We start from the raw sequence: 24,952 nt of genomic DNA, 5'->3' as shown, positions 1-24,952 counted from the left end.
CCAGGGAATGGGCACGGCCCCAAGGCTGCCAGAGCTCCAGGAGCCTTTGGACACTGCTCCAGGGATGCACAGGGGGGATGGTTGGGATTATTCCTGATGTCCCTCCATCCCTCCCGGGATATTCCCCGATGGTTGGGGCTATCCCAATGTCACTCCATCCATTCCTGAGATATTCCGCGATGGTTGGGGCTATCCCAATGTCACTCCATCCATTCCTGGGATATTCCCCGATGGTTGGGGCTATCCCTCCATCCCCCCCGGGATATTCCCCGATGGTTGGGGCTATCCCAATGTCACTCCATCCATTCCCGGGATATTCCCCGATGATTGGGGCTATCCCTCCATCCCCCCCGGGATATTCCCCGATGTTTGGGGCTATCCCTCCATCCCTCCCGGGTTATTCCCCGATGGTTGGGGCTATCCCTCCATCCCCCCCGGGATATTCCCCGATGGTTGCGGCTATCCCTCCATCCATTCCCGGGTTGTTCCCCGATGGTTGGGGCTATCTTTCCATCCATTCCCGGGTTATTCCCCGATGGTTGGGGCTATCCCTCCATCCCCCCCGGGATATTCCCCGCCGTGCCCCGGGCAGCGGTCGGGCCGCAGCCTCGAACCCGGGGCCCGCGGGGAGCCGCGGCCTTGGTGACGTCACGGGGCCATGGCGGCGCTGGCGCTGCTCAGTGCGGCGGCCGCGCTGGGCCCGGGCTTGGCCGCGCCCCGGTACCGCCCGGACTGGGCCAGCCTGGACGCGCGGCCGCTGCCGGCCTGGTTCGACCGGGCCAAGGTGGGGGTGTTCGTGCACTGGGGGGTGTTCTCCGTGCCGGCCTGGGGCTCCGAGTGGTTCTGGTGGCACTGGCAGGGCCAGCACGATGCCGCCTACGAGCGCTTCGTGCGCCGCCGTTTCCCGCCCGGCACCACCTACGCGGAGTTCGCGCCCCGTTTCACCGCCCACGACTTCCAGCCCCGACAATGGGCACAGCTCTTCCAGCGGGCCGGGGCCAGGTCAGCGCTGGGATGGCCGGAGTTGGGATCCCTGAGGGGATGGGGAGTCCCTGAGGGGATGAGTGCCATGGCCGGGGGTCCCTGAGGGGATGGGGGGTCCCTGAGGGGATGAGTGCCATGGCCGGGGGTCCCTGAGGGGATGGGGGGTCCCTGAGGGGATGAGTGCCATGGCCGGGGGTCCCTGAGGGGATGGGGGGTCCCTGAGGGGATGAGTGCCATGGCCGGGGGTCCCTGGGGGGATGGATGGTGGGTCTCAGAGTCCCTGAGGGGATGGAGGAGCCACTTCTGGGAATATGTGAGGCAGTGGAGACCCCTGGTCACTGAGCAGATAGAAGAGCATGCCTGGGAGTCCCAGAGGGAATGAGGGGGGAGGTCTGGGGTCCCTGAGGGAATGGAAAAGCATATGGGGCGGTTCCCAAGAGGATGGAGGGGTCTCTGAGGGGGTGGAAGGGGAAGATCCAGGGATCCCTGAGGGATTGGGGGTCCCTGAACAGTGCTGGACATCCCTGAGGGGTCATGCCCAGGGTGCTGAGGAGATGACAGGTCTTGCTCCTTGCTGAGTATTGATGTTCATTCTTTCCCAGCATTAAAATCCACTAAAATCCTCTCTTATTCTTGTATTTGCTTCTAAATCCAAAGGATAGTGTCAGAGGGCTCCTCACAGTGTGGTTATCCAGTGCCTTGCTGTTTTAGTGACTGGTTTGCAGTGGGGGTGGGAAATATCTCAGCTGTTCCTTTGCCATCCCAACCTTTTCTCCTCTCAGATATGTGGTCCTGACCACCAAGCACCACGAAGGCTTCACCAACTGGGGGTCACCAGTGTCCTGGAACTGGAATTCTGTGGATACAGGGCCCCACAGGGACCTGGTGGGAGAGCTGGGAGAAGCCCTCAGGGAGAGGTACGGCCCTGCCAGAGAGCTCTGCTTTGAGAGCAGTGAATCCTCCTGGCTCTGCTTGACAAACAGCAGAAAACCCCGAGCTCACTGTGAAAAATGGAGTGCTTGCAAATGATGAAAAATAATAAAGCCAGTAATTTAATTTCCACTGCTTTTTAATCCCCACTGAAGCTTAACTCTTCCCTCTGTGTTTTGTCCTTCAGCAACCTCCGTTATGGGCTGTACCACTCCCTGATGGAGTGGTTTAACCCTCTCTACCTCGCTGACAAGCAAAGTGATTTCAAGACCCAGAGCTTCGTTTTAAAGAAGACAATGCCAGAACTTTATGACCTTGTCTTAAAGTAAGAGCCACAACCAGTTCAGAATCACCAGCATTGCCTGGTTTCAGTCCTGTTGAGAAAGGTGCAAAGTGGGTGCAAAGAAGAGAAGTGTTGATTTTTGCCAAGGAAAATTCTCTTTGCTAAGCAGTAATGATTCGTGGTAATTAGAAAAGGGGTTCACTTTTGACGTGTGGAAGGTCTAATCTGTAGAATAAGGCAGGGACAAATTTTTCCTGCAAAAGCAATTCCCTTTAATCCTGCTTTTGTGCAGGGTGGCTGGAGGTGGAACAAACTGTTCAGTATTTAATAAAATAGAAAATTGTTTTCAGTGTGAATTTGCATCCTTGCCTTGCTTCCCCTTGCTGACAAAAATAAAAGGCTTGGGCTTGTAGCTTGTTGTCCCAGCTCAAGAATGTGCCTCATAATCTCCTTTGGAGTGCCAAATTCTGGGTTTTTTTGAAGAACTGCACCCTCTCTTGAGCTGTGGATCAACACCTTGTTCTTTGCTGCTGCAAGAACCTCCCTTAGAGCTTTGTGTGAAGCAGAAAATGAAGCAAAAGCCTCCTGGTGATGCCAGGCAGTGGGAAGGGGAAGCAAAACGACCCCACACCCAAGAACCACAGTGTGGCAGGAGCAGATAAGCCTTTTTGAAACAACATCTCTCTCCCTTAGATACAAACCAGACCTGATCTGGTCGGATGGGGACTGGGAAGCTCCAGATTCCTACTGGAATTCCACCTCTTTCCTTGCCTGGCTCTATAATGACAGCCCCGTCAAGGTACCGGTGCCTGCTGCCCCTCCTGGCACTGGGTGGGTGTGGAAGGACAGGAGGCTGTGGGATGTGTGGTCAAACCAGAAACCTCCTTGACATTTGGCAAATGTGTTTTATTCTCTGACAAAAAGAGACTGTGCTGCTGTGGGAGCTCCACTGACCTTTGGTGGATGCTTGTGGGAGGCTCAGGCCAGGAGCTTTGTTGCCTCAGCTCATACCTGAGCGAGCAGAGGGAGGGATTCAGCCTTCTCAGGAGGGTTTCCATTACACTGGGAATTTTTAGGTGCTTCCTCAGGGGGGTGGCTGCCAGCTGGACGGCCCAGGAACAAAAGGATCTGTGCCCTGAGCTGTTTTTCTCCTCTCAGGACACCGTGGTTGTCAACGATCGCTGGGGTCGGGGCTGCTCCTGCCGCCACGGGGGTTTCTACAACTGTGCTGACAAGTACAGGCCAGGCACCCTGCCAGATCACAAGTGGGAGATGTGCTCCTCCCTGGACAGGCTCTCCTGGGGCTACCGCAGCAACATGAGCCTGGCTGAGGTGATGGATGAAATGAGTATGATTGAGGTGAGAAACCTGAAATGGAAATAGCCTGTGGGAGGACTGCTGGGAGTTAGAGGCTTCTGGAGTAGCTGATGAGGATAAAACACTTTAGTTCCTGTGTTGTCTGAGGTGAAGATAATGTTACCTTGCTTTATCTGCCACAGGAGCTGGTGCAGACTGTGAGTTTGGGTGGCAACTACCTCCTCAATGTGGGACCTACAAAGGAAGGGGTGATTGTCCCCATCTTCCAAGAAAGACTCCTGGCCCTTGGGAGGTGGCTGGACACCAATGGGGAGGCAATTTATGAATCCCAGCCTTGGAGGGTGCAGATGGAGAACACCACGAACACAGTCTGGTAAGGGCTCTGCTGCTCAGACCAGCTGAGCTGATGTTTATTTCTTCTCTTTTCCTAAATTTGGAGTCAGGGGAATAGGTGACCCCTGTGTGGTGACAGAAGGCAAGGCAGTGTTCTCGTGCTGTCTGGAAAGGTCAGGTTTGTGTCTGGTGCCCTTCACCTGCTGAACTCCTTCTCTCTCAGGTACACCTCCAAGGGACCAGTGGTCTTTGCCATCTTCCTGCTCTGGCCTCTGGACAGTGTCCTGCATCTGTCCTCGCCCATTCCATCCCCAGGCACACAGGTGAGGGACTTAACACACACTGAGAGCCCGTTTGGGGGCATTTGTGGGCTGGGAAGGGCCAGCCTGGATTTGTTTAGGAGCTGGGGGGCGTGGGGAGCTGTTTGCTGTGGGCTCCTTGCAGCACCCCAGGCTGTTCCCCAGGCTTTGGCTCGCGTGGAACGTGGGACAGGAGTTGCCAGGACAGGCTGATGGCTGCCAGGGAAGATTCCTGCCCTGGAGTGTTTTGATCCTGTTGTTGCAGGGGAGGGAAGCAATACCCCCAGAGCAGGAGTGGCTGTCCTGCAGCCCAGGTGCAGTGCCCTGCTCGTGGCAGATGTCACCGTGACGCAAATGTTGCCGTGTCCTTTGCTCTGAACAAACAGGGACAAAGCATCAGCAACAAACAAACCCCAAACAACAAACTGGAGCCTGGTGTGGCCTCAAAACACCCCCTGTGTCACCCCCTGTGCCACGTGAGCCACGGCTGGGGACCTGCAGGCCCTCTAGGGAATGCTGGGCTGTGCAGAGGGGGCCTGCTGAGCTCCAGCTGAGTGTCCCCTTCCTTCCTCTGCAGGTGACATTGCTGGGGTTTGCTGGCACTCTGAAGTGGCAGAACCAGCCAGGGAAAGGGATGCTCATAACCCTGCCCTACATGCTCCCATCTCCTCTCCCTCCTCAGTCTGGCTGGGTGGTGAAGCTTGAGGGTGTGAAATGATGCCTGTGGGGGGACACAGCATCTCCCACTGCCTCTCTTTTTGATTGAACCCAAAAGGATTTTTATGTTTCACATTGAATAGATTATTTTTCACTTGAGAGAATCTCTCCTCCAGTCTCTGTTGCCTTGTTCTACTTTGGTGTTGGTTGGAACAGTTGTGATCAGCTGCTTCCATGATGAATAAATCTAATGGAAGCTTGCTGGAAGAGACCTGGAAGAAATCATCTGTAAAAAATATGATACAAATCCATCCACAAACTTTTATTGATATTCTGCTGGAGACAGCTACAACAAAAGGTTTTGTTATAAGTGAATTGAAGAGACTCCACCATTGTGAATTGCACTTGTGACTTCTGCTTGCACTCCTGAACTTGTGAAATTTGAGTTCCAGTAAGAGCAGGTCTCCTGCATGGATGCTGAACTTCTTAAAAAGGGTTGAACAATGTGTGTGTGTGAGTGATGGAACTGCTCCCAGGAGCACAGGTTGTCGTGAAGGCAGGCTGTGTTTTGTTCCTGTCCCAGCACAACCTGCCAGGACACTCAGAGCTGAGCTCGAGCAGAGCCCCGGGGCTGGGCCACGAGCGGAGCTGGTGCCGTGGGGGCCGTTACTCGAGTGACAAACGTCCAGCAGCCCCGGCTCCAGAGAACCGGCCGCGGGTGCCAGGGACCCGCTCACAGGAGCGCCGCGCGGCTCCGCTGATGACGCCGTTACAAACAAAAAAATGGGACAAAAAGCGACAACAGAGCGATGGCCTCTTTGCCTCACAACCCCATCACGGTGACCCCTGGCGCGGAGCGGGGCCCGCCCCAGAACAAACAGCGCCCGTGTTTGCTCAGCGCGCCGGGCAGCGCCAAAGCCGCCGCTATAAGTGCGCGGCGGGTGGCGCCGCCGGGCAGTGCCGGAGGGAAAGATGCCGCGCTGCGACACGGGCTCCGCGCTGTGGGACGGCGCCTGGGGACAGGTGCGGGACGGCTGCGGACGGCGACAAGGGACACAGGGGACAGAAGGGCCGGGCGGGCCGCGGGGACAGCGCCGAGCCGGTGCCACGTGGGGAGCGCTCACGTGACCGGCGGGGCCACGCCCACGATAGGGTCACGTGGCGGGGGTGTGTGCGGTCACGTGAGCGCGGCGGACATGGCGGCGGCGCGGCGGCTGCTGCCGCGCTGGGCGGGATCGCTGCGGCCCGTGAGGGACCGGGGCACCGGGACAGGGCCAGGCGGGGCCGGGGAGCAGCGGGGCCAGCCGGGGGGATCGGCTCCGGGACGGGGCCAGGCGGGGCTGTGGCTGGGGCGCGGCGGGGCCGGGGCTCCGCGGGCTCGGCTGACTCTGCCCTCCGTGCCAGGTGAGCTCCGCTGCGGCGGCGACCGGGGCGTACCCGAAGCGAGTGAAGGTGGTGGAGGTGGGACCCCGCGACGGGCTCCAGAACGAGAAGGTAGCGGCGGCTCCGGGCTCCCTGCACCTCCCGGGGGGCGTTCTCCAGCCAAATCCCCCAAACACCCCCCTGTGCCCGGCAATGGGCAGTTTTTCTTTAAATGCTGCTTTTTTAATGTCGAAAATGTGCTTTTTTTTTTTTTTTTTTTTTTTTTTTTTTTTTTTTAGTGGCAGAATAGTTGATTGTGGAAATAATAATAACTAGGTCGTTTTTCTTTTCTTAGAACCTTGTGCCCACCCCAGTGAAGATCAATTTAATCAACATGCTGTCAGAGACGGGGCTGCAGGTTATAGAGGCCACCAGCTTCGTGTCGCCCAAGTGGGTTCCTCAGGTCAGTGTCAGACAGGATTTGCAGTGGTGTGGTCTAAAAGTACAGCAATCCAGTGGTTCTGATTGCTTCCAAATCCCTGTTACTGGGCAAGGACCAGCAGAGGAGTTAAAATGTCTCAGAGCTTCCCTTTGGACCCTGGAAAGAGCAGAGGGACAGACAGGTCACACACGTGTTTGTACACGTTGGCCTGGCTGGGTGACCCCTGGCCCCTCACAGGCTGCACTTCTGTTTGCTTGGAGAGGCTCTGATCCCTACAGATTTCTGTTCCCTTCGCAAAAAGGAATTTCAGTGATGATTTTCTGGCAGAAGTGGCACCTGTGACCCTGACAGAGGTTTGTGGCTTGCTTTGCAGATGGCTGATCACACCGAGGTGATGCAGGGGATCAATAAATTACCTGGGATCAGTTACCCTGTGCTGACTCCAAACCTCAAGGGCTTCCAGGCAGCGGTAAGGGCTGGGAAAACCTCAGTATCCACTCTTTGCAATCCCACCTGATCCTTTGCTCCTGTGGCTTCACCCTTTTCAAGGCAAGCTCAGATGTGTCCTGGTGGTTTTGCTGCAGAATGAGCTGAGGGAAGGATTGGGTTGTTTGGGGAAAAATGCTTCTCTAAAATGAGAGAGCTGTAGTCAGAGATTGTAGATCACAGGGACGTGGAGGTGGAGAAGAGCTCCAAGATCTTCAAGGCTAAATAAGCAAGGCAGATTTGTTTAGGAACAGAAGAGCCTCTGTAAAGGGAGGTGTTTTATGGGGCTGGTTTGAGACATCCCTACCAAGAGATGCCACTGAAAGCCTTGAATTAACTCTTGGCCATGAAATTGTGAAGTTGTGGCTCTGTTTGTCATTTCCCTCACAAGAAAAATCACCTGGCTTTGATTTAAGAAGTGCTGGGCTAAGGCTTGGACCTGCTGATCTCAGGGGTCTTTTCCACCCTCAGTGGTCCTGGGGTTGCAGTTTAGGATTTTTTATTTGCAGGTGGCAGCAGGGGCCAAAGAGGTGTCGATCTTTGGGGCAGCATCTGAGCTGTTCACCATGAAAAACATCAACTGCTCCATCGAGGAGAGCCTGGAGAGGTTTGAAGAGGTCATGAGGGCAGCGAGGGAAGCCAGCATTCCTGTCAGGGGGTAAGGAGTTCCTGCTGGAATTCACCCACATTTGTTCTGGAATAATCCAGAACCAGTTTGGATCAGATTTTCTTGGCAAACATCCCACATGGAAGTGCACAGAGCACACCCCCAGCAGCCCTGTGGGCTCATCTTGGCAACCTTTACACCATGGAAGAAGAAATTGGTGAAATAATGTAACCTTTGGCCACTAGAATAGAAAATTCATTCTCCTATCTTAAAGACATGGCAGATGTACAAGTCCTGACTGGTTTGTCCAGTAGAATCCCACTGCCCTTTTCCAGCTTAAAAGCTCTTTTTTTTTTTTTTTTTTGACCACAGATACGTTTCCTGTGTCCTTGGATGTCCCTACGAAGGGAAGATTTCTGCAGCTAAAGTTGCAGAGGTGAGTCAGTCACAGATACAACCAGAATTCCTGAGAGGGTTTTCATTTATTTTAAGGGATGTGAAGTGGGCACTGGGGGATGTGCCAGTATCCAGGGAGTATCCAGGTTCTCAGAGACTGAATCCAGCTGGAAATGGGGAACTGAGGGAGGCTGGGGCACCTGTAATCCCAGAGAGGAGTGTCCAGGGGATTGTGGTGCAGCAGGAATCAGCTCTGGGAGGGAAGGAGGAGTGTCCAGGGGATTGTGGTGTAGCAGGAATCAGCTCTGGGAGGGAAGGAGGAGTGTCCAGGGGATTGTGGTGCAGCAGGAATCAGCTCTGGGAGGGAAGGAGGAGTGTCCAGGGGATTGTGGTGCAGCAGGAATCAGCCCTGGGAGGGGAGGATGCCCTCTCAGTGCCCGTGCTGGCTGTGGCCCAGGTCTCCAAGAAGATGTACTCCATGGGGTGCTACGAGATCTCCCTGGGGGACACCATCGGCGTGGGCACCCCGGGCAGCATGAAGGAGATGCTGGCAGTGGTCATGAAGGAGGTGCCCGTGGGGGCTCTGGCTGTCCACTGCCACGACACCTATGGACAGGCCCTGGCCAACATCCTGGTGGCCCTCCAGGTAGGATTCCTGCTCTGCATCACAGGCTCGTGGCAGGGTTGGGTTGGGAGGACCTTAAACCCCTTCCTGCCCCAGCCCCTGCCCATCTCCTGCTGTCCCAGGCTGCTCCAAGCCCCATCCAGCCTGGCCTGGGACCCTTCCAGGGATGGGGCAGCCACGCAAATGAAGCAGCTTTCTTTGGGGTTTTTTGGGCTTGCTTGGGAATTGCAGATTTTGTGCTTCTGGAGCAGCTCCTGACTCGGGCTTTGTTTGCAGATGGGGGTGAGCGTGGTGGACGCTTCCGTGGCCGGCCTTGGGGGGTGTCCCTATGCCCAGGGAGCCTCTGGGAACGTGGCCACAGAGGACTTGGTGTACATGCTCAACGGGCTGGGCATCCACACGGTGAGTGGCAGCTCAGGGCTCTGCTCAGGCCTAAGCACAGGCCCGGGGTGGAGCAGCTGGGGGGGCCTGGGCTGACAGGACAGGGGGAATGGCTTCCCCTTGACAGAGGCAAGTGTAAGATGGAAAAATATTCCCTGTAAGGGTGGGCAGGCCCTGGCACAGGGTGCCCAGAGGGGCTGTGGCTGCCCCTGGATCCCTGGAGTGCCCAAGGCCAGGCTGGACGGGGTGTGGGGCACCCTGGGGTGGTGGGAGATGTCCCTCAAGGCATGTCCTGGGCCTTTCCCATGCAGGGGGTGGATCTCCAGAAGCTGATGGACACAGGCACCTTCATCTGCAATGCCCTCAACAGAAAAACCAATTCCAAGGTGTCTCAGGCCTCCTGCAGACTGTGACACTGAGCGGGATTTCTCCTTGGATCAAGAAACCGAGGATCCAGGACTGGCTGTGATTCCTCTCTGACCTCCCGAGCTCCTTCCCGGCTCAGCAGGATTAGGAAGAAATGAGAGAATATCCTGATTTATTGTTTTATATTGGACCTTGAGGCTGTCCCCGTGTGCCTTGGAGAGGGCAGAGGAGAGCTCTGAGCAGAGCAGCAGCTCCTGCCTGCAGAGCCAAGGACAAGCTCAGGTTCGCAGTTCGGGCACGGCTCCAGCTCAGGCTGTCCCTTCCTCCCTTCTCTGCCCCCCACAAACAGCCAAAGGCTGAGCCCAAACTTCCCCTGGTGCTCAGCCTGGGGCCACCTCCGCCTTCAGGGATGTGCTGCTGCACTGTGTATCTGTTGTAAGATACCTCGGCACACCAGGAGTGATAAACACATTATTTAATAGCCTAAACTAGGAAAAATTTGATTCACCTGAAGCAACAAAGGAGCTTTTGGTTCTGCTTTGGTTCCAAGTGCCTCTTGTACGTGGAAAATCTGCATCATCGTGGGCTGGGGGGTGAGGAGTTCCTTCCACCCTGAGAGCTCCTCAGGTGCTTGGGAACCCCCCCAGCTCTTCTTTGTAAAGTAATTTATTGAACAGTTTAGTTGTGGGATGGGAGAGGAGCGCAGGAACTTTGTCCTTTCAGGGGGCAGGGCAGGTGTCGGGCTGCGTGTGCTCCTCTTCACGTGACTTCAATAAACTCTAACAATTACCAAACGTGCGCTAATGAATGCTGCAGAAATGAGGCGGAATGGGGCAATAATTCGGGGTTTTCAGGTAATTATTCGGGGGTTTGAGGCAAGAAATCCGGATTTTGGGGCAATAAGTCAATAATCGGGGTTTGGGGCAACGGCCTCCTCCCGCCGCCAGGGGGCGCTGCGACACCGGGCTCCCCGCGGTGACCCCGCCCCCTCTCGCGCGCACCAATAGCCGCCGTCCCTTGCGGTGTTTTTGTCCCCGCTGCCGACCCGTAGCCCTGACACGTTTCCATGGAGGAGCCGCGCGCGTGGCGCCGGGGGGCGGGGCCAAGGCCCGGCCTTAAAGGGGCCGCGCCCCTCACGGGGCTGAGCGGGAGCGGCGGCAGCGGCGGGTGAGAGACCGGGGGAACCGGGAGGGAACCGGGGGGGACGGATGTGCTGCCCTGCTCCGCTTCCTTTGGTAGGGGCAGCCCAACCCCCCGCGGCTTGGGCTATCCCTGGGCTCCGGAGTAATTCCGGTTCCTCGGTGCGTTCTGCCCCTCGGCCCCCGGGACCCCTCCGCTCCCTCCCGGCCCGGTCCCCGCTCCCCGGCTGAAATCCCCGTTAGCTCTGCCTTCCCCGCCCTCTCCCACCGGGCCCAGGTGCTGTTTAGCCCCAGCCCCGGGGCGGTTCGGGGGGCTCAGGCTGGGTCCGCAGCTCCGGGAGGGAAATGTCCCGGTTCGGCTCCTGCCCGGTGCTCCTGTGCCCTCCCCGGGCCGGAGGGTCCCGCGGTCCCAAAGCCCTTCCTGCGGAGGGGCCAGCCTGGGAAGGGAGGCTGGGGAAAACAGGGAAGGGCTGAAGGGCAGAGCTGGTACCCCGGCGGAGACCACCCCCATTAATTAATTAGTTAATTAACAGTGAGAACTGCTGCCCTGAGGGATATGGGTGAACCCAGGACCCGGGCTGGCTTTAACGGGAAGAACCAGGGCTTGTCTCCAGGATGTGCCACCTCCGTGTCCGGGAGGTGTGACCGGCCCTGCCCCGCCCGTCCCTCGGGCAGCACCGAGCTGGCGGCCGCGCTGACGTGACCCGGGCCGGGCTCAGGGCTCCGGGCCGGGCTCAGGGCTCCGGGCCGGGCTCAGGGCTCCGGGCCGGGCTCAGGGGCTTTCCCCCGCAGGGAGCCATGGCAGAGACGATCCTGGTGACGGGCGGCGCCGGCTACATCGGCAGCCACTGCGTGCTGGAGCTGCTGCAGGCGGGCTACGTGCCCGTGGTCATCGACAACTTCCACAACGCCATCCGAGGTACGGGGAGCCCCGTCCCGGTCCCATCCCCGGGCCGGGCCCGCTCCCTCACTCCCCTCCATCCCCAGGCTCAGAGGAGCTCCCCGAGAGCCTCCGGCGGGTGCAGGAGATCGCGCACCGGCCCGTGCTCTTCCAGGAGCTCGACATCACGGACGAGGCCGCGCTCCAGGAGCTCTTCAGGAAGGTGAGAGCAGGAGCTGCAGTGCCCGAGGCGGCTCCTGGGGTCCCTGGCAGGGGTGGGAGCCACGGGAGCAGGGAGGAAACACAGTGCCCTGCTCCTGTGGGCCGTGGAGCCCCCAGGGCTGGCTGGCCGGAGCTCCTGTGGAAATCCTGGCTGGCTCCTGCTGCCGTGGCTCTGATGCCCAGCCCGTTCCCCCCTGCAGCACCGTTTCTCGGCCGTGATGCACTTTGCGGGGCTCAAGGCCGTGGGGGAGTCGGTGCAGAAGCCTTTGGAATATTACAGAGTGAACCTCACCGGGACCATCCGGCTGCTGGAGGTGAGAGGGGCCGGCAGTGATCCTGGGCTGTTTCCCCTGCCCTGGGCCCTGCCAGTGCCCGTGGAGGGCTGGCACAGGGCACAGAGCTGGATCAGTGCTGGCCATCGCCCCTCCCAGACCATGAAGGCCCACGGCGTGAGGAACATCGTGTTCAGCAGCTCCGCCACCGTCTATGGTGACCCCAAGTACCTCCCCCTGGACGAGAAGCACCCGGTCGGGGGCTGCACCAACCCCTACGGCAAATCCAAGTTCTTCATCGAGGAGATGATCCGGGATCTGTGCAGAGCAGAGAGGGTGAGGAGCCGCCCCGTGGGGCTGGAGCCCGGCTGTGTCCCCAGGGGGGTGACCGGGCAGCCCCGTCCGTGTGTCCCCAGGACTGGAACGCCGTCCTCCTGCGCTACTTCAACCCCATCGGCGCCCACGAGTCGGGGATGATCGGGGAGGATCCTCAGGGCATCCCCAACAACCTCATGCCCTACGTGGCTCAGGTAGTGCCCCCACAGCCCTTGGGGTTCACAGGGAGGAGACACAGGGTGCCGGGGCTCCATGGGGCTGTCCCTGTGTGCAGGTGGCAGTGGGACGCCGGGAATTCCTGAGCGTCTTTGGGAACGACTACAAGACGGACGATGGAACAGGTGCATCACGGGATGGGGGTAGTTTGGGATTCCCAAACCCCTGGCCTTGCCCTCAGCCTCTGTGTCCCCACAGGAGTCAGGGATTACATCCACGTTGTGGATCTGGCCAAGGGCCACATCGCTGCTCTGAAGAAGCTCAAGGAGAACTGTGGCTGCAAGGTACCAACCTCGGGGTGCTGCCAGCACTGGGGGGGTGTGGGGGTCCCAATGGGGGCTGAAGGGTGCCTGGCCCTTCTCCCCTTGATCCCTGTCCTTTATCCTCCTCCCAGATATACAACCTGGGCACAGGCACCGGCTACTCCGTGTTGCAGATGGTCCGGGCCATGGAGAAAGCCTCGGGGAGGGAGGTGAGGGCAGAGCTGCAGGCTCACAGGCACAAGGGCAGCTGGTCCCACAGGCCCCGTGCTCCCCCCAGCAGCCCTGGCCCTGTTTCCTCACCCCCCTGGCAGCCCCCTGAGCCCACGGTGCTGCTCTCCCTGCAGATCAAGTACCAGATCACGGCCCGGCGGGAGGGGGACGTGGCCTCCTGCTACGCTGATCCCGCCCTGGCCGAGCGGGAGCTGGGCTGGAAAGCTGCCTTTGGCCTGGACAAGATGTGTAAGGGCATCCCCTCCCTGGCACAGCAGGCGCTGCCGGCCCCCTGCCCTCCCTCACCTCCCTTCTCCTGTTCCAGGTGAGGACCTGTGGCGGTGGCAGCTGCAGAACCCCACGGGCTTCAGCAAGAACTGAGCTGTGGCGAGGGCTGGCTGGGCCCAGGGCTGCTCTGCGCCAGCCCTGTCTCCTTCCCCAAGGGCTGTCACCATCCTGGGAGGGCACTTCCAGCTCCCCCTCCTGCCTCTGGCACAGGGCAGGAAGGCTGGAGCATCCTCAGCCTCCCCCCTCCTCATCCTCATCCCCATCCCCCAGGTCTTTGCATCTCACAGAGCAGAACCACAACGAAGGGAGACCAGAGCCAGGGCCTGGTGTGGCACCATGGGCATGGAACCCCTTGTGGGAATGCCCAGGGCTGCAGCCAGCCCGGGCTGGGAGCAGGTGCTCCTGGGCCCTCCCTGTGCCCTGGGCATCCAGCACAGGGACAGCTGTGTCCTGCTGAGCCTAAACTGAGCAGAGCCCCTGCTCCCTCCTGGCTCATGGGCTCAGGGGGAGCCCAAGGCACCTCTGCCCCTGCCCTGGCACAGAGAAGGAACCAGGAACTTCCCACAGGGACCAGTCACATTCCAAGGCTTCCTCCACCCCCACTTTTCCCTACCCCCAGCATGGTTTTGGGGACCAAATCTCATCTCCCCCCTTTCGTGCTGAGCCGGAGAAGCCCCTGCCCAGGGCTGTGCCAGCCTGGCCTGGCTGCCCACAGCCCCCCCTGGGTGCCTGGTGTGGCTTCCTGTGGCAGCCACTCCCCAAACCCCGTTGCCAAAGGCTGCCCAGGAGCCAGCTCTGCCCCCTTGTCACACACTGCTCCTATTTATTCTGGCAGCTCCCAGGGCAGGGATGACGCAGCTGGCCCCGTGTGCTGTCGGCTGGATGAATAACTTATGCTCCTAAATTATGAATTGAGCTTTTGATTTGTTTTTAAAATAAACTTTCCTACTTTCTAAGTGGCAGCTTTGTTCTGCTTCCCCTCAGCCAGAGCTGCTGCCTTTAAAAATGGCACCCTAGGGCTTCATGGAACCCCGTTCCCCCAAAATCTCTCATCCTGCCTGGCCAGGGATGATGCCAGCTCAGCTCCGGGATAAGTTGAGGATTTATTTCACCTTGATTCTCTGTGGAACGCACGCACACACACAAAAAAAACCACCCCAAACATGTACAAGGAAGACAAGAGAGAGAAGAAAAACAACAACAAAAAAAAACCAAACCAAAAGAAAAAAAAAAAAAACAAAAGAAAAACCCCAAAGCTGTATTGAGGAATGGAGAGAAGCCGTTCTCCCTCCCGTGTTCCCGGCACTGCTCGGGCAGGGAGTGAGCAGGAATGCTCTGCATAGGGGTCCCATGGGGCCCCAGGGATGGTCCCGGGCCCCCCGTCACACACGGTTCCAGTTCACAGTCACACAGGTCAGTCTGTCCATCACCAGCCCTTGGTACCCCAGGGAGCTGCAGTCCCACCCCTGCCAGCCCCTGGTGGCCCCAGAGAGCTGCCGTCCCACCCCTGCCACCCTCTCAAGCCCCCCATCCAAGCGTGGGGGGCAGGGGCACAGCAGCATTAAAACACAGCATAGAGGAGCCAGCAGGGCAGAGCCCAGGGCAGAGGCAGAGCTGGGCTGCCCCCAGTGCCAACAGCAGCTCTGCTGCTTTCAGACTTCCTAGAAGGATCAAGAACTAAAAGCCCAAGCCAAGACCCCAGCCAAGGCAGGCCCCACGATCCACTCTCCAGAGGGCGGTTATTGCTTTGCACAGCCCGGGCAGGAAGGGCAGGGCTGGAGCAGAACTGCTGGGGCTGAGCCCCCCCAGAGCAGCCCCCAGGGCAGGCAGGGGGAGCAGGGCCAGCCCTGGGGCCAGAGGAATGTGGGGGTGTTTTAAAAGCCATGATCAGCCCCAGGTGGGGGCTCAGCCCAGGGGAAGAGGGGGGTGAGGGCAGAGCTGCTCCACAGCCACTGCTCTGGGCCCTGTGGGAGGGGAGGGTCAGCCAGGAGCCCCCCCAGAGGAGACATTCGGGGCCCAAGCACGATGCCAGCAGTCAGGAGGGGACAAGCCACAGGTGAGGGACACTGGTGATTGTACATGGAGGGGGGGGCATGAGCCCCCAGTTCCGGGCAGCAGGGAGAGCCCCGGGAGCACAGAGGGTGGGGCACAGCAGCACCCGGGGCTCAGATGCTGGTCAGATGATGGCTGGGAGCAAAGCTGCTCCTTCCAGCTGCACCAGGAGCCAAACCCGGGGTCCAGGGCCCTTCCCCTCCCCGAGCCAGCCCAAGTCCAAAGGGAAGGACAGGTAGCAGCAAGAGAAGACATTGAAGATGGGGCCGGAGGCTCCATGAGTGTAAACGAAGCTTTGGGGCTTCGAGAGTGCAGAGCTGGGCTGGGAGGGGGGGAGATGCCTCTGGGATGGAGATTGTAAAAGCAAGAAGAGGAGGAGGAATAAGGAGGTGATTATCTCAGGAGGGCAGAGCTGCCCCAGGCCGATGGCTGAGGGGAGTGTGCGTGTGTGACAGGCGGGGCCGTGCGGGAGCTGCGCTGACCCTCCCTGCCGGCCCCGGGCAGCCTTTGGCGGTGCCAGCCCAGGGCAGAGCCTGCCCCGGGGCCTGGAGGCGTCCGCAGGGGAGACCCGGGTTCCTGAGCTCTGACTGAAAACCCGTGAGTCGCCTGAGCGGAGGCCGAGAGCGGCCACCGAGGGCAGAGCTCCGAGCCCCAGGGGTGCCCCAGCCCCGCCCCGCTCCTCCCACCGCAGCCGGGCACGTCCCGCCCCTAATACTGGTACAAAAACCCCAAACGCAACAGGAGAACCTCACCCGCGCCGTGCCAGCCCCGCGGGGAGCCGAGGGGACGGTGACCCTTCCCCGGGAACCGCCCGGAGCCAGAGCAGGAGAGAAAAGGCCACTCCCAGACTCGCCTTAGGCAGCTCCGATGTCGGCTCCGGGAGCAGCGGGAGAGCCGGGCACCCCCGGCCGGAGGGGACGCGGTGCGAGGATGCGGGCACGGGTGGGTGTGGCGGGAGGTGCGCTGGGGGGGCCATGGCTTCCGTTCGCAGCGGGCGGGTCACAGGGACAGGCGGGCGGCGGTGACCTCGGCACCCTCCCCTGCGACAGTCCCGAGGGGCTGGGCTCAGATCCGGGGCAGCAGCTTCTCGATGAACTCCTTCACCGCCATCATCTCCTGCGGGCAGTGCATGGCCCGTCACAGCAGGGCTCCCCAGAGGCCGGGCTGAGCCCCGGGAGGCTCTGCAGCCTCCCCAAAGGCCGGGATGGGGCACAAGGGCTCTGCAGTCTTGTGTGTTCCCCACCCTGCCTGACCTACAGTGCTGGGGTTGGTCCCAGAGATCCCAAAGCGAAGGGACCCACAAGGATCATCCAGCCCAGCCCTGCCCAGACCCCCCAGCTATCCCTGTGCATCCCTGCAGTGCTGTCCAAATGCTCCTGGAGCTCCGGCAGCCTCGGGGCCGTGCCCATTCCCTGGGGAGCCTGGGCAGTGCCCAGCACCCTCTGGGGGAAGAGCCTTTCCCTGAAATCCATCCCAGCTCTCCCCTGACACAGCTCCAGGCCATTCCCATTGGGCCCATCACTGATCACCACCCAGGGGGTGCCATCCCCTGCACTGACCTGAGGACAGGAACTGTGCATCACGCCGGGGTAGGTTTTGAACTGCACCTTGGTGGGGGTGACGACAGACTTGAGCTTCTCGGCAGTGAGGGCCCCGAAGCGCACGGGGATCATGGGATCCATCTCCCCGTGGCACTGCAGGATGGCGATGTCCTTGTTCACGCCGTTGCTCGCCGCCTGCCACGAGGAGGGGACACTCAGGTGAGGGGACACCAATGGTGCTTTGTGTCCCCAACACACCACCCAGCAGTTCCCCCCCTCATGAGGGAGAGCTGCAGTGGGAGAATGCCCGTGCCAAGGGGGTACCTGTGGGAAGGCCTTGTGCAGCGGGAGCCAGCAGCTGAGCGCCACGATCCCGGCCAGCTGGTGCTGGCAGGTGAGAGCCGTGTACAGCGACAAGGCACCGCCCTGCAGGGGGGAACACGGGGTCAGTGAGGATGCACAGGGGATGCAGGGACACCCTCAGGCCCAGCTCACACCCACCCACCCCCCTGTGACAGGTGGAGCAGGAATTGGGGTCCCTCACCTGTGAGAAGCCCCCCAGGATGATGCGGTTGGGGGGGATCCCGTTCTTCATCTCGTGCTCAATGATTGCTTTAACTGGAAGGAGATGGGAGAAATGGGTCAGTGGAAGGGGAAAGGGGCTGAAAAGCATCATCCCATGCTTCAGGGTGCACATCAGGGACAGAGAGGTGCCAGAGATCCCAGGGCAAAGGTTTGCTGGGATCACAGGACAGCAGAAACAAAGGAGAGGTGGAAGGAAGACACCTGCTCCAGTGACAGCAAAGGAGAGGCACACAGCAGCTCACCACCTCCCCCTCCCCTTACAGAGCTCCTTACTGTTTTCTGCAGCTTTCTTGATCCCAGCTTCATCCTCAGGTGCATCCGGAGTCAGTCCCATCAGGTCAAACCTGGGGGAAGCAGCAGGGTCAGCCAAAACCTCTCCCAGCACCACGAGCGTGGGAAGGCAGGAGCTGGGTGTGCTCTGCCCTTCCCTGGCCCCCACAGGGCAGTGGATTTTGTCCCCCCATCCCTCTCACTCCCCAAAAGGGTCCCATCCAGCCCTGTCCCCCAAAGCACTGACCAGGAGGGCATGACCATCTTCATGTTGAGGGTCACCGGGATCCGGGGCCTGTGGAGGAACATTTTGGGTGGTTCAGCTTAAGTCTGAGAGGAGCAGGAAGACTGACACCTCTCCCCTTCCTGCTGAGTTCCCTCCTGCCTGACCAGGGGATGCACAGGGAGCTCCAGAGCCTTTGTCTTTCTTTCCCTGCAGCCATCAGAGATAAACAGGACAGGAAGGGAAAGAAAAGAGCCTCTGGTGCTGCTCACCTCTGTGGGAACAGCTCTGCCCGCAGCAGGAGCTGACCACGGCAGCAGAGCCAGCCTGGCTGGGCAGCCCTGCTGGGCTCAGGCCACCACCTGCCTCCACCAGCAGCCTTGGCAGCCTCAGGGCCCCCCAGGAAGCCCCCCCAGGGCAGCACTTACGCGTGAGGGCAGATGTACTTCACGTAGGGGAGGCGGATGGAGGAGAGAGCATCAGCCCAGCTGTGCCTGGGGAGGGACAGGAGGAGGTGAGTCCAAGGCTTGTCCGAGCCATTTTCCCAAGGCTGCTGCCCCCCAACCCCTCCCCTGAGCTTATTTTCCCCACCCCACCAGCCTGAACCCCCCATGAAGCCCTCCCCAGCACCGATCCCATCTGAGGGGAGCACACAAAGCCCCGAAGCTGCAGGCAGGGAGGAGGAAATCTCCTGGGGGATGTGGAAATCTCCTGGACAGGGAGGAGGGAATCTCCTGGACAGGGAGGAGCCCTTTGTCACCACCATGGGACCTCCAAGGTGGCCTTGCACAGCAGAGATGCCCTCGTGCAGGCCCGGCCCAGCTGCCAGCCCTGCCAAGGCAAAGCCGCAGTGCTTATCAGCAGTGCTTATCAGCAATCCCCCAGCAATCCCCGAAGGCAGCACAAAATCCACCCGCGGGGGGTGGGGGGCTGCCAGGCTGCCGGGATCATAAATATTCAAGAGCAGACAGCTGCTGGAAGCAATTCCCTGCCATTCCCTGCGAGGCTGATGCAGGAATGGCTGCAGACCCCCACCCAAAGCCGCGCACAAATCCTGGAGATGCCCCGAGGGACAGCGGCAGCAAAAGGCTGGGATCTGCATCTGGCAAACCACACATCCCAGCCAGAGCCAGCTCCAGGGACACTCACCCCGTGTCTCCAAGGCCATGTAGGAAAATGACCTGTTAAACAGAGGAGGAAGGGAATTAGCTGGTGTGAGAGTTGGAGGGGGCAGGGCTGGGCTGGGCTGGCAGGGAGGTGGCAAATGGACACTTAGTCACCAACTCCAAGACGCTCAAATTAGCTTGGAGCTCGGCGGATGGGTGGGTCAGGGATGTGGTGTCATCCTGCCACAGAGCTGCCACGGGCAGGTCCCAACTCCTCTGCACAGCAGAGGGACAAGGAGTGACAGATCATCCCACCAGGAGTGGCACCAGAGCAGAGGCCCAGCCTGAATCCCAGAATGGGCTGGAAGGGATCTTAAAGCCCATCCAGTCCCAGCCCTGCCATGGGCAGGGACACCTTCCACTGTCCCAGGCTGCTCCAAGCCTCAGCCAACCTGGCCTTGGGCACTGCCAGGGATCCAGGGGCAGCCACAGCTGCTCTGGGCACCCTGTGCCAGGGCCTCACCACCCTCACAGGGAGGAATTCCTTCCCTGTAGCACCAAGGACTCACAAATCCACCTCCACAGGCTTTTCATCTCAGGCTCCAGCAATCCCTAAGGCTTGGTGAGCAGAGGGAAGGCAGCCTGCAGATCCCAGGGAAGGACAGAGGGGAGTTCCTTTGGGAGATTTGCTTTTAAAAGCTTAAACAGCCCGATCAGCCCTAAGTCCTGCTGCCTTGACAAGCTGAGCTCTCACACTGGAGCAAACAGCCCAGCCCAAGGAATTGCTGGCCCTGCCTCCCCCATGCTGGAGCTGATGGAAGCAGCTCCCTGTTTTCCTCAGGGAGCAGCAGGGGAGGGAAGGAGGGAGGGAGGGGGCAGCCCTTACCGCGGCGGTCTCCCGCTCTGCCCCTGACACGGTGACAGCGTCGGCGAGGAGGGGGACAGACATGTTGTTACCACACATACACCGAGAGGGATCGACACTGGCACCTGCAGGACACAGCGGTGAGGCAGGAAAACAAACCTCTCACCCCCCCTTCAGCAGCTGCTTTGGGGGAAAACTGAAGAGCAGGTGAAGGCTTCGATGGTGGAACACCCCACACTGTGGCCTGGCAGTGCTGGAGAGTCCAGGAGCAGCCAACGCTCCCCGCGTGGCAGCGCGCGTGGGGTGCTGGAAGTGTTAAAATTAGCCTGGAAATTACACCTCAGAGCCAAAGTTATTCCTGTGGCTGCAGCGGCGTGGGCAGAGGGCGGCCTCAGCATCCCTTCATTCCTGCAGCCCTTCACCCCTCATTCCTGCCCGGAGCTGTGCAGGAGCCTGACCCACATCTGCTCCCACCGGGAAGCAGGAAACCCTCGGCACGCAGCAGCACAGGCTCTGCTGCACCAATAAAGGTCCAGCCCTGCTTTATGGGGCTGTTTGGGATGAACCAGAGCACTGGGAGCTGGTCTGAGCCTCTCAATTGATGGAAAACTCCCTTGTGGCTCCCCAGGACAGCAGGCAGGGTCACCACTGCTGTCCTGTCACCTCCCAGATCCCACGGAGCTGACAGAACCCACGGCGCCTTCAGCCACAACCGTCCAGGGTGTTTGTTCCCACTACATCACAATTCACAGCTCCTGCTCCCCACGAGGCTGCCCTGACCCCACTGACCCACCAGCACTAATCAGATCAGAGCTTGTTTAGGGCACTGCCTTTATCCCCCAGGAACAGGATCAGCCTCCGGAGCACGACCACAGAATATCCCGAGCTGGAAGGGATGAAGGATCATCCAATCCCACCCTTGGCCCTGCCCACACCTCCCAACAATCCACCCTGCGCATCCCTGGAGTGCTGTCCAAACACTCCTGGAGCTCTGGCAGCCTCGGGGTCGTGCCCATTCCCTGGGGAGCCTGGGCAGTGCCCAGCACCCTCTGGGGAAAATCCTTTCCCTAAATCCAACCTAAACCTCCCCGGGCACAGCTCTGGCTTCTCCCAAGGTCCTGTCCCTGTCACAGAAATCAGAGCTGCCCCTTGGGAGGCCTTTCCTCATCCTCCACACTCTGCCCCAGCCTCACTTCCCACAGCAGCACCATCCCCAGCGGGTCGGGGCAACACAGGATCACCCCAACCCCCCCCCCAAGAGCCAGCAGCCAGTCTTACCCACGAGAAACAGCCCGGTCTGTCTGACCTGCCCGACTCGTTCCACCGACTGCTCGTCAGCAGCTTCCCCACTCAAATAAAAACACCGGGAACTGAGCTGCCCGGATCTGACACAGCCACGCGGCCCACGTGCTCGTGTGTACTCCAGGGGCAAAACAACCGGCCGGGAGAGACCGCACCTGCCAAAAACCCTGGCACGGAGACAGAGAGGGAGCCAGGAATAACAGCATCTTCCTCCCCTGGCACTGATAGGATGCGCTCCTTGTTGGGGAGGCTCCACAGGAAAACGTGGGGTGCTCAGAGCTGCCCCACACTTTCCTCCTGGCAATCCCAAAATTCCTCCTGGGATGTTCCTGCCCCGCTCCCGGAGGGAACACGAGGGAACCCCCCAGGATGGAAGCCCTCAGCGGTGCTCGTGTGGGTGCAAAGGCGCAAACACAGAACCAGGAGGTGAATTTGGGTCCGGTTCCGACGTGTCGCTCCCCAGGCCGACCCCACCAGTGACACCGGCCCGGGGGAGGGGGGGGGGGGGACGCGTTCATCAGTCGTTAATTAGCATTAATTACCGTGCCTCAGCCTCCCCCCCGGGCCCGCAGCCGTGCAGGGAGCGGAATCCAGCGGGGGGCTGGAGAAATCCCGCCTGGAAGCGGATGGAGGCGGGATCCCCACGGCCCGGAGCGCCGCTTTTCCGCCAGAACCGGGGCTCTGCAGGGGTCCCTGCAGGCTGCGACTCCTGAAGGCCCCCGGGGCCGGAAAGACGCGGCCCCGTTACCGCACGGGGACCCGCGGAGCCAGAACCGCGGCGCCCCGGCCCCTCCACCGCCCCTCTCTCTCCCCGTTAATCTCCCGTTAAAGGCCCCGCCGCCCCCCCCATCCCCGCGGCCCTCACGGAATTCCCCCCCCCCTCCCGCCCGCAGCAGTGGTACGTCCCTCCCGCCGCGCCGCTGCCCGGTCGCGCCGCCCCCCCCCCGCCGCGCTCCGGTGGTACGTGCCGCCCCCCCCGCCCCGCACCTCTCCCGCGGCCCGGCGCGCGCGCTCCTCGCGGCTGCCCCCGACGCGCTCCCACAGGAACTTCCGGCAGCGCGGCGGAAGTGACGCACGCGGCGCCGGGCGCGACCGGGCGGCCATGGTGGAAGCGGGCACCGGGTCGCGCTCGGAACCCGCGGCGGGGCCGGCCCCGACCCCGACCAGGCCCACAGGGGATTACCGGCGACGCGCCCCGGCCCCGCCCTTCCCGCAGCGCCCTGCCCCGGGCGGCTGACGGCTTATGGGGACAGGCCCCCGCCGCCCTCCCCGCCTCAGCGCCGGTGCCACCCGCGGACACGGGAGGGCCGCGACTCAGGGACAGCGCACAGCTCTGCACCGCAGCGTGTTTATTGTCAGTGACAGCCGGTACCGGCCCCGCACACGGCTCCAGAGCGGCCCCGCCGCCCCCCGGGGCCGCCTCGCACTGCGCCGCCGCGTCCGTCCCACGAACGCGGAGCTGCTCCGGGAAGCCGTTCCTGCCCCGGGCAGGCTCCCGTTAGGAGATGAAGTGAGTCTGGGGGGTGATCTGTTCCAGCTTGTGGTCGGCCGGGTTCGCCGAGGCCTCGTAGTTGCAGATGGTGACTTCGTGGCGATGAGCCTGGGTGGGGACGGAATGTTTTAAATCCAGGGAAAGCAGGACTCCAGCCCTTCCCACACTCTGGTTCCTCTCTGCTCCCACTCACCTCCGTCCACTCCCCTTTCAGGCCGATGTAAAAAATCTTGGTTGTCTCCGCTCCGAAGTTCTTTGGGAAGTGCATGGAGAGGTGGTAAACATTGGAGAAACGGGCAATTCTGGAGGAAAACGCACCCTGAGACCACAGCTGCTGCTCCTCCGCCTCCCCAGGCTCCCACACTGCTCCCCCAGTCCCAGGCAGCCTTGGCAGTGAGGGGGGTTCCCCTCACACCACGAGGGGGGACAGGACACCGGGATGATTCTGCACCCCAAGAATTCCTGGGATGGAAGCCAGCCCCAGGCTCTGGGATGGAGGTTTCAGAGGGTGGGACAGAGCTGGGGAGGATAAATCCTCCTGAGGGCAGCTGTGAGGCACTGCCCTGTGCTGAGCCTTCCCGAGGTCTGGAAGGCTGGCCAGAGCTCCTGTGCCAGGCAGGAGCAGCCCCCAGGCGCCAGGCTCTGGCTCGTACTTGGTGGGATATTCCAGCTCTCCCAAGGGATCCCGGCTCAGGCTGAACGTCTGCTCTGCTTCCTTGGCTGTGTCATCAAAGGACATGTGAGGAATGTTCCTGAACCTGGCAGGACAAGAAGGAGACCCAGGGAGTTATTAACAGCAGCTTAGCTAATTGGCTTCCATCCCTGAACACTGCCCAGGTTCTTCTCCACAAAGAAATGGATTGACTTGGGTCTCCAGCAATGGCAGCAGAGCCCCCAGCCCCTGTGAGGAGGGGGAGCTGCTTTTACTCACAGCCTCAGCTCGGCCGGGTGTGTCTCGTCATCCTCGCCCATCACGATGACTCCTTTCAACTTCACGCTGCCCGTGAACCTGCCCAGACACACAGAGCAGTTTCCACCTCTGTGCCCTCCAAGGCAGCCCCGGTGCCCCGTGGCCAGGCGAGGCAGAGCCCTGCCAGCAGCCAGCACGGTGCCAGGGGCGCTGGGGGACGGAACTCACGGGATGTTGAAGAGCAGCTCCTCGTCGTCATCGCTTTCCACGAACTGGGGAGAGAGAAGAGCAGGTCAGGGCTGGCCCGGGGCGTGCAGGGGTGCACAGGGGGGAGTGTGGGGACAGCTGGAGGGTCACCCCAGTGGGGTTCAGGGGGCCCCGAAGTACCTTGCTCAGAGAATCCCAGAATATTTAGGATTGGAAGGGACCTCTGGGGATGTCACAGCCCAAGCCCTGCCCAGGCAGGGTCACCTGGAGCAGGTGGCACAGGGACACATCCAGGTGGGTTTGGGATGTCCCCACAGAGGGAGACTCCAGCCCTCCCTGGGCGGCTGTTCCAGGGCTCTGCCCCCCTCATGGAAAGATGTTCTCCCTCATGTAGAGGTGGAACTCGTTGTGGTTTAGTTTATGGTCTTTACTCATTGTCCTGTCACTGAACAGAGCCTGGTTCCTTGGGGATATCCCTTGGGGATATTTTATGGGTTTATGTGATGCCTTCTCAGCCGTCCCTTCCCCAGACTGAGCGGGCCCAGCTCCCGCAGTCTCCCCTCATCAGGGAGACGCTCCAGACCCCGAACCATCTTTGTGGCCTCCACCGGACGCTCTCCAGCAGCTCCTCCCGCCGTGCTGCGAGGCCCAGGCCCGGACACCGCACTGAGCTGTGCCCCCGCAGGGCCGAGCCGGGGGGCAGGATCCCCTCCGTGCCCTGCCGCCCACCCTCCCCGATGCCAGCGCCGCTCCCGGCCCCACCTGCGAGCGGTCCCCGCGCTCCTCCCAGGGGCGGAACACGGTGGCTCCGGAGCCCTCGCGGCGCTCGTTGAGGCACTGCAGGCGCTGCCGGTCGATGCGCAGGTACAGCCCCCAGGCCGCGCCGCGCTCCGCCGCCTCCTCCCCGCAGCAGCGGCACCGGCCGGGCCCGTGCCCGTGCGCCATGGCCGCGCCGGTACCGCCCAGCGCGCATGCGTGGCGGCGAGGATACGCCCACAATGCCTCAGGGCACGCCCCTGTGTCGCACAAACCACGCCCATAATGAGCATGGACACGCCTATCTATCTGACGTCACATCATAGATGAATTGGGTACGCCCCTGTGT

At 60.8% G+C, this 24,952-nt stretch overlaps 5 protein-coding genes across 8 annotated transcripts; 3 read left to right on the top strand and 2 right to left on the bottom strand.

Annotated features, from left to right (window-relative positions):
* The first annotated feature begins 613 nt into the window (after window positions 1–613).
* On the top strand, window positions 614–4,967 carry FUCA1 (alpha-L-fucosidase 1). Its single transcript, XM_053964764.1, has 8 exons — window positions 614–1,002; window positions 1,767–1,901; window positions 2,102–2,239; window positions 2,891–2,996; window positions 3,356–3,556; window positions 3,697–3,887; window positions 4,071–4,170; window positions 4,724–4,967. Exons 1-8 carry the CDS (start codon window positions 659–661, stop codon window positions 4,862–4,864), a joined length of 1,356 nt encoding a protein of 451 aa, XP_053820739.1. The 5' UTR covers window positions 614–658; the 3' UTR covers window positions 4,865–4,967.
* A 752-nt stretch (window positions 4,968–5,719) lies between these two features.
* Window positions 5,720–10,262, top strand: HMGCL (3-hydroxy-3-methylglutaryl-CoA lyase). Of its 2 annotated transcripts, none has more exons than XM_053964770.1 (9): window positions 5,720–5,826; window positions 6,208–6,297; window positions 6,521–6,628; window positions 6,981–7,076; window positions 7,603–7,751; window positions 8,073–8,136; window positions 8,554–8,742; window positions 8,998–9,123; window positions 9,414–10,262. In XM_053964770.1, exons 1-9 carry the CDS (start codon window positions 5,776–5,778, stop codon window positions 9,513–9,515), a joined length of 975 nt encoding a protein of 324 aa, XP_053820745.1. In that variant the 5' UTR covers window positions 5,720–5,775; the 3' UTR covers window positions 9,516–10,262. The 2 variants fall into 2 exon arrangements, with proteins under 2 accessions (XP_053820745.1, XP_053820746.1); XM_053964771.1 differs by lacking the exon at window positions 5,720–5,826 and adding an exon at window positions 5,980–6,050.
* A 384-nt stretch (window positions 10,263–10,646) lies between these two features.
* Window positions 10,647–13,482, top strand: GALE (UDP-galactose-4-epimerase). The gene is made up of 11 exons (XM_053964765.1): window positions 10,647–10,769; window positions 11,400–11,526; window positions 11,595–11,710; window positions 11,910–12,023; window positions 12,141–12,317; window positions 12,398–12,511; window positions 12,592–12,658; window positions 12,732–12,817; window positions 12,928–13,005; window positions 13,141–13,255; window positions 13,332–13,482. Exons 1-11 carry the CDS (start codon window positions 10,677–10,679, stop codon window positions 13,385–13,387), a joined length of 1,143 nt encoding a protein of 380 aa, XP_053820740.1. The 5' UTR covers window positions 10,647–10,676; the 3' UTR covers window positions 13,388–13,482.
* An 896-nt stretch (window positions 13,483–14,378) lies between these two features.
* Window positions 14,379–22,267, bottom strand: LYPLA2 (lysophospholipase 2). Of its 3 annotated transcripts, none has more exons than XM_053964775.1 (10): window positions 22,226–22,267; window positions 19,958–20,061; window positions 19,115–19,146; window positions 18,394–18,459; window positions 17,990–18,037; window positions 17,746–17,816; window positions 17,432–17,505; window positions 17,212–17,313; window positions 16,906–17,082; window positions 14,379–16,462 (listed from the first exon to the last, which is right to left on the bottom strand). In XM_053964775.1, the coding sequence occupies exons 2-10, from the start codon at window positions 20,033–20,035 to the stop codon at window positions 16,412–16,414; spliced, it is 699 nt and encodes a 232-aa protein (XP_053820750.1). In that variant the 5' UTR covers window positions 20,036–20,061; window positions 22,226–22,267; the 3' UTR covers window positions 14,379–16,411. The 3 variants fall into 3 exon arrangements, with proteins under 3 accessions (XP_053820750.1, XP_053820749.1, XP_053820751.1); XM_053964774.1 differs by lacking the exon at window positions 22,226–22,267 and adding an exon at window positions 21,781–22,038; XM_053964776.1 differs by lacking the exon at window positions 22,226–22,267 and adding an exon at window positions 21,215–21,748.
* Window positions 22,268–22,572: 305 nt separating this feature from the next.
* Window positions 22,573–24,878, bottom strand: PITHD1 (PITH domain containing 1). Its single transcript, XM_053964778.1, has 6 exons — window positions 24,610–24,878; window positions 23,869–23,912; window positions 23,662–23,739; window positions 23,384–23,488; window positions 22,924–23,032; window positions 22,573–22,838 (listed from the first exon to the last, which is right to left on the bottom strand). The coding sequence occupies exons 1-6, from the start codon at window positions 24,790–24,792 to the stop codon at window positions 22,737–22,739; spliced, it is 621 nt and encodes a 206-aa protein (XP_053820753.1). The 5' UTR covers window positions 24,793–24,878; the 3' UTR covers window positions 22,573–22,736.
* Between the last annotated feature and the right edge of the window lie 74 nt (window positions 24,879–24,952).

This window comes from Vidua chalybeata, chromosome 25, assembly GCF_026979565.1.
Source record: "Vidua chalybeata isolate OUT-0048 chromosome 25, bVidCha1 merged haplotype, whole genome shotgun sequence".
Lineage (NCBI taxonomy): Eukaryota > Metazoa > Chordata > Aves > Passeriformes > Viduidae > Vidua > Vidua chalybeata.
Note: the sequence above shows the minus strand (reverse complement) of the source record. Positions and strands in the feature narration are given on the sequence as shown.

Bases quoted from the DNA above. Each gene is read 5' to 3' on its own strand.
- PITHD1 (XM_053964778.1), bottom strand. From the start codon at position 24,792: ATGGCGCACGGGCACGGGCCCGGCCGGTGCCGCTGCTGCGGGGAGGAG. The intron at 23,033-23,383 runs GTACGAGCCAGA...GTTTTCCTCCAG, and splicing joins GAGCTGGAATATCCCACCAA to AATTGCCCGTTTCTCCAATG. The intron at 22,839-22,923 runs GTGAGTGGGAGC...GTCCCCACCCAG, and splicing joins TGAAAGGGGAGTGGACGGAG to GCTCATCGCCACGAAGTCAC.
- HMGCL (XM_053964770.1), top strand. From the start codon at position 5,776: ATGCCGCGCTGCGACACGGGCTCCGCGCTGTGGGACGGCGCCTGGGGA. The intron at 8,137-8,553 runs GTGAGTCAGTCA...GCTGTGGCCCAG, and splicing joins CTGCAGCTAAAGTTGCAGAG to GTCTCCAAGAAGATGTACTC. The intron at 9,124-9,413 runs GTGAGTGGCAGC...TTTCCCATGCAG, and splicing joins ACGGGCTGGGCATCCACACG to GGGGTGGATCTCCAGAAGCT.
- GALE (XM_053964765.1), top strand. From the start codon at position 10,677: ATGTGCTGCCCTGCTCCGCTTCCTTTGGTAGGGGCAGCCCAACCCCCC. The intron at 10,770-11,399 runs GTGCGTTCTGCC...TTTCCCCCGCAG, and splicing joins GGAGTAATTCCGGTTCCTCG to GGAGCCATGGCAGAGACGAT. The intron at 12,818-12,927 runs GTACCAACCTCG...TCCTCCTCCCAG, and splicing joins AGGAGAACTGTGGCTGCAAG to ATATACAACCTGGGCACAGG.
- LYPLA2 (XM_053964775.1), bottom strand. From the start codon at position 20,035: ATGTGTGGTAACAACATGTCTGTCCCCCTCCTCGCCGACGCTGTCACC. The intron at 17,817-17,989 runs GTCAGTGCTTTG...TGCTTCCCCCAG, and splicing joins AAGATGGTCATGCCCTCCTG to GTTTGACCTGATGGGACTGA. The intron at 17,506-17,745 runs GTAAGGAGCTCT...ATCTCCTTCCAG, and splicing joins CAAGAAAGCTGCAGAAAACA to TTAAAGCAATCATTGAGCAC.
- FUCA1 (XM_053964764.1), top strand. From the start codon at position 659: ATGGCGGCGCTGGCGCTGCTCAGTGCGGCGGCCGCGCTGGGCCCGGGC. The intron at 1,003-1,766 runs GTCAGCGCTGGG...TTCTCCTCTCAG, and splicing joins TTCCAGCGGGCCGGGGCCAG to ATATGTGGTCCTGACCACCA. The intron at 2,997-3,355 runs GTACCGGTGCCT...TTCTCCTCTCAG, and splicing joins ATAATGACAGCCCCGTCAAG to GACACCGTGGTTGTCAACGA.